Genomic DNA, 5,942 nt, shown 5'->3' with positions numbered 1-5,942 from the left:
ACAATTAGGCGTAATAAATGTTATCTTTATTTCCCGTGAATCTCGAATCGTTTCGTTTACAAGCTTTCAGAAAAAAGGGAAGAAGTCGAGTGAGAAGCAAAGACATAAAAATTAACATAGATTAGGTAAAATTGAAAATTGCAATAATCTTTAGTTAATAAATGAATGTTTGATCCCTACATGTGTGTGTGTGTGTGTGTGTGTGTGTGTGTGTGTGGTGTGTACAATGTTTAAAAGATTCTATATTTTGACTATTAAAAATTGTAAGCATTTTATAATTTAAAAAAAAATTTTTAAGCAATGATTTTCTAAATTTCAAGAACCATTAACTTATCTTTATTTAAATTTAATTTTTTTGGCTTTCAATAATGTTGGTTTTCTATGCTTATTAATGCTTTGGGATAACTAACATAACGTTAAAGAGACCGAGCACGTTTTAATTGGTTTTAATAATTTGGTTCATAATAAGTTTAATAATATTTCGATGGATATAACAGAAAAACATCTCCCGCTGAAAACAGTTTTTGTTCAAAATCTTCCATTTTCAACGACAACTGAAAAGTTAAGAGAACTTTTTGCAAAATATGGAGAAATGAAGCAATGTTTTGTCGTCGCTGATAAAAATAAACCAGAAAATCAGTGCAAAGGAATAGGGTACGTTATTTTCGCTGATGAAGTGAGTTCGAAAAGATGCGTAAAAAATAAATTGAAGTTTGGTGGCCGTAATCTACGAGTCTATTATGCGAAGCCAAAATCGGTTATTAAAAAAAATTATTTCATGACCTTAGGCGAAGATGAATCAAAACGTAATGAAAATCAGGTCGGCTCAAAAGTCACAAGTTGTCATTCTGCTGCACCAAAATGTAAAAAAAGAAAATTGGGTCAGACAGATTCAGCAGAAAGCAATGGAGATAGCGAGGATGAGTCAAAAAGTGAGAAAGATGAGGATGATAATGGTGGTGAAGATGATAATAGCAACAATGATGATGATGATGATGACAATGAAGATGATGATTATGATAATCTAAATGAAAAAAGTAGTGAAAAATGTAACAACATCAAATCAAGTAAATCTTGTGATGATAATTCAAACTCCAAAAATTATTATAATTCAAAAAATGATGAATACTATGAATATGAAAGTAAATCAAATCAAATCAAGAGTAAAAAAAAAATTAGTAATGTAGATGCTGAAGATGGTAAAACTTTATTTTTAAGAAATCTTTCATATGATTCTGTTGAAGATGATTTAGAAGAGTTCTTTGAGAAATACGGTCCTCTAAGCTACTGTAGAATAGTTGTTAATTTGAAAACACAACATTCTCAAGGATCTGCTTTTGTTAAATTCAAGTTCAAAAAAGATGCAGAAAAATGTCTGCAAAGTTTTGAAGAAGATAGTTCAAAATTTGTAGTTGGTGGTAGAAAATTGACAGTGATGATGGCTCTGACTAAAGATAAAGCCAGGGTTATTTGTGAAGAAAAAAAATTGGGCACAAAGAAGGGTACTCAAAAAAATTTGCATCTGATCAGATTGTTGCTAGTCAGACCTGGCACTCAAGCTGCCGAAGGTTTGTCTAAGGAAGATTTAATGAAACGAATTGAAGTGGAAGCTATCACAAGAGAGAAATTAAAAAACCCAAACATTTTTGTTTCACCAACTCGACTTTGTGTCAGAAACATTCCAACTAATGTTGATGAAAAACAACTCAAGAGAATATTTTTAAATGCGGCCAAAGATCCAACAGCAAAAATAATTGAATGTCGAATCATGAGAGATCTCACTCGACCTAATATTAAAGGGGTATTTAAATCAAAAGGGTTTGGCTTTATAGAATTTACAAAACACAAAAATTCACTTGCTGCTGCTCAAGCTACAAACAACAACCCCGAAATTTTTGGAAACAACCGGCGTTTAATTGTAGAGTTTTCACTTGAAAATAAATCTGCGTTAGAAACTAAGCAAAAGAGATTACTTAATTCTCAAGCCAAATTAAAGGACACAAAATCAAATGTTGGGAAACAGAAACCAATTTTCCAATACCCCACTGCTGCCCCTAATGCGAATCCCTTACAAAAAACATTACCAACTCATTGGGGAGCAAAAATAAGACACAAACCAAGAAAAAATATCAATGCAACAAAAGCTCTCAAGAAAGAAAAACATAAAATGAAATTTGAAACAAAAGAAGAACCTCGGTCTAAAAAACAGAAAAAATTTAGAGAGGAGCACGACGACTTGGATACTATTGTTTCTGTTTATAGAAACAAGTACAAATCTGTTTATAATGACAATATTTGACTATTTTTATTTTTAAAATAAAGTTATTTTGTTGTTATTGAATTATAGTTGAATTTTTCTTTATAAGGTTTTATTTAATTTGCCTCAGTTTTCAATAACAAAACCTCTAAAATAATTTGAGCTATTCAGGTTTGATTATTTTACTATGTTTCAGAGTTTCACTCGTAATTTTAAACTGGTAAGCTACTGGGAGTAAAAGAAGCAATGACTCCACGTTTTCGTTTCGTTATAATTGATGCTTAGGGGTGGGTATCGTTTTCAGTGTGGAAGTGGAACTACAGTGTAATGTAATGGCTTGATTCCAGGTCAACGTCCAAATCGAACGCAATTTTACACTATATTTTGCAATTTCGAGATTTTACTTTTTCATCAGGTCGAAAAACAGCGCAGGCGGAGAGATCCGCTCTAGGTTTCTTCAACCGCTGAGAGAATGTCAGTCATATAAAAAGTATATAGATATATGGGCAATGGATTCATAATAATCATGGCGTCGTTAGAGGCATGAGGAATGAACGGCCGAAAGAAATTAAAATAATCGGATAAGATAAAATTTTTTTGGTGTAAGCAAAATTTCGTTTTTATTTTTTAGTTAAATGTATATTGAAATTCGAAGTAAAAAGTACAATTTATACAAATTAAAAAAATTTGCACTTTTAATCTACCATGTTCTTTCCTATAAAATTCACGCTGAAATTTTATAAATACAATTTTTTTAAATCATTTTAATTTAATTGAATTTGTATTGCTTACAAACATATTGTTAATGTTTTTAAAAAAAAAATATTGAATTTAACCATTAATTTTATTTTGTTCTAATTGGAAAATTAGTCTTAACAATTTAAAAAAATTGACATAGCTTTCCATAGGCGAGTCACCGACTTTAAAATTATGAATTTAACACTACATTGCCAGATCCATATAAATAGAATAAATATAACGGCCTTCGCTCATTTTTGACGGTCAAACAAGGAGCTTACTTCCGGAGGGAAATTGGAGGGTGATTTTTTATCTCCAAAGTCTAAAATTACGATCGTATATTTACTAATTTCGGAATATTGCTTTTATTTAAAATGTTTTAAAAGGTGATACTAGGTGCTGTTTTAGGATAGATATTGCTATATGACGGTTTTTGCATTTTAAATAAAAAAAATTTTTGTGAACCACTCCAACACTTGTAATGTAATGACTTGTAATGTTAACGTTAACCGTTAAGGTTAAGGCGTTAACGATTCATTAACAGTTAATGATTAACTGTAACATAACAACACTAACGACGACTAATTAGTAATTAAATTACTAAACTCTAATAATTAAGCTAAAACTAAACTCTACTAATTCTAATTACTAATTAAAATAAATAACAGATGGAACTAACGAACATTAACAAATTAGACTAGGACTAGAGACTACTAACTACACCAACAGCACTTGTTCCTAAAATCCTAAATCCTATTGCTTGATTGATTGTAAAATTTTTATTTACAATGTTTAGGCCTGGGAATAAAAATATACAAAATTAAATAAATATATTAAACAACTTATCAATCAATTTTATAAAATAAACAATTTTGTTCAATTCAAGCTTCAAGCTCCTCAAGCTAACGTTGCAATTTAATTAAAATTTATTAATTATGAGTGATTCAAACTAAATTTTTTTTCATTTAATGTTAAACAAAATATTCCTCATTCTTAAATTATATTACATGTTGTTATTAAATTTATTAAAGATAATGTGTGATTCCAGTGATTCATCAATCCACGGCTTGTTAGATCATGATCATTAAGTTTTAAAGAATCCCCATCACTATAACCAATGAGGTTTGTAAAAATTGTACTTTTAATTTATTATACTTTAAGCAGTTAGAATATTGTATTATTAATTATCATTAATTTACTAAATGCTGCGCATACCTATGGCAAGTAAATAAAATGATTAAGCATAGAAATAGCCACAATAAATTAATTTATATAGGCATGTGTATAATTTGGATAATAATAATTGAAAATATCGGTATCATTGAAAATGAATAGTCATAAATAAAAAATAAATCATAAGTTGCTAAAAATAATAGTTCTAGTAAGATTTTGCCTTACACCTACATCTTTTTTTCATTCTTATATTGTAATAAGTTTCTCAATCCATGACTAGATTGAATTTCATGATCCTTCAGTTCCAGAGGATCCCCATCACCATTAGTCAAGAAGGTTTGTAGAAATCACCCCAGGCGTACCATCAATGTTTTGTAGCCACCTCTTAATGTAGTGTTAATAAAATGACATTGAGAATAGTTATTTAAAATAATCTTATTAAAATTATTGAACAGGTATGACAAGATTACTTTCTTAATGTCCTAGTTTGAGGAAGATGTAGGCCATTTGTCTGAAGATAATCATATGCCTTAGGCCCATCCATACAAATGCAGTGTCAACACGAATGAATTTTGATCAAAGTCATATGTTCTAATTTTTTTAAACTTTTCCAGAAATTTTTCTGTTAATTTATTTGTTACATTAATTAAATACTTGATGTGTATTTCATATAAAAAACTTGATTATGCCAATTGACTCAATACTTGTAATGGTGATTGGTATGATGATGATGATCCCAGTCCTAAGCAGGGTTTATTATTCACAATGTCATTATGCCCTTTCTAAGTTTTAATAAAATACATGGATAATATTGTTGAATGCATTTTATATTTTTTGTATAGATAAGAATGTTGCAATGTACAATGATGATGTGAATTGCTTCCTTGTGTAACTGATGACATATAAATATAACTAACTTGAAAACATGAGAATGCTTCCATCAGCATTACCTTCCTTTCTCCATCATAACCCTTATAATCTTTATTACAGAAATGGTCACTGCATATTTCTGCATTTTTTTTTATGGAAGCCATTTGAAATCATTTATTTCCTGTCTGATGCACTTACTAAATCCAATCGTTTTGCATTTCTACATTTTGAAGAAATCTGAAATTTTATAAACTGTTACAGAAATTTGTGCATTTCTTAAGTATTGCTTTTAATAATAAAATGGTAATCCATGATAGCATTATAAATTATAATAGTCTATAAAATAAAATATATGTAATTGTAAAACAAAATAGTTCTATTCAGTGAGTATAGGGATAGTTGTTACATTTATTTCAGTGTGAAGTTAAATTTGGAAATAAACCTGTGAAAAGATGCATCAAAAATTTTTTATTTCTATTGAAAATTAAATCAAATTAGAGCAATTTTAAAATTTAAATAATGCAACAGGTAGGCATGTTTGTGAAGCTATAAAAATTTACTTAAAAACTAAACTATTGTATCCGACACGAGAATTAGTACATATACAAAAACGGAAAAATAAATAACAATATAAAAATTTAAACATTGATTGAAAGTATTTATTCAGTCAGAAAAATTAACAGGACAAGAACGAAAAGTAAAAAAGCTTCGAATAACACCATTAACAACAATTTTTCAGTCATTACAATTTGTAACAAAATTTTAAATTTTTTTAGTTGTTATTTAATGTGATAATTAATTATTTCTATTTGGTATAAATTTAAAAAATAAAATCGACATTACCGAAAATAATTAAAAGTTGAAAAAATTGAGGTTCTTTGCCTATCCAAGCTTCAACCCATAA

General features: G+C 28.6%; 2 protein-coding genes across 2 annotated transcripts; both read left to right on the top strand.

The window, feature by feature from the left end:
- Positions 1-484: 484 nt before the first annotated feature.
- HELRODRAFT_70332 (hypothetical protein) lies at positions 485-754 on the top strand (the record flags this gene model as incomplete). The annotated part of the gene is made up of 1 exon (XM_009031870.1): positions 485-754. A coding segment is annotated over one exon (270 nt), but the record flags the coding sequence as incomplete, so codon positions are not given.
- Positions 755-1,159: 405 nt separating this feature from the next.
- Positions 1,160-1,996, top strand: HELRODRAFT_150260 (hypothetical protein; the record flags this gene model as incomplete). The annotated part of the gene is made up of 1 exon (XM_009032032.1): positions 1,160-1,996. A coding segment is annotated over one exon (837 nt), but the record flags the coding sequence as incomplete, so codon positions are not given.
- Positions 1,997-5,942: the final 3,946 nt, after the last annotated feature.

This window comes from Helobdella robusta, assembly GCF_000326865.2.
Source record: "Helobdella robusta unplaced genomic scaffold HELROscaffold_8, whole genome shotgun sequence".
NCBI lineage: Eukaryota > Metazoa > Annelida > Clitellata > Rhynchobdellida > Glossiphoniidae > Helobdella > Helobdella robusta.
Note: the sequence above shows the minus strand (reverse complement) of the source record. Positions and strands in the feature narration are given on the sequence as shown.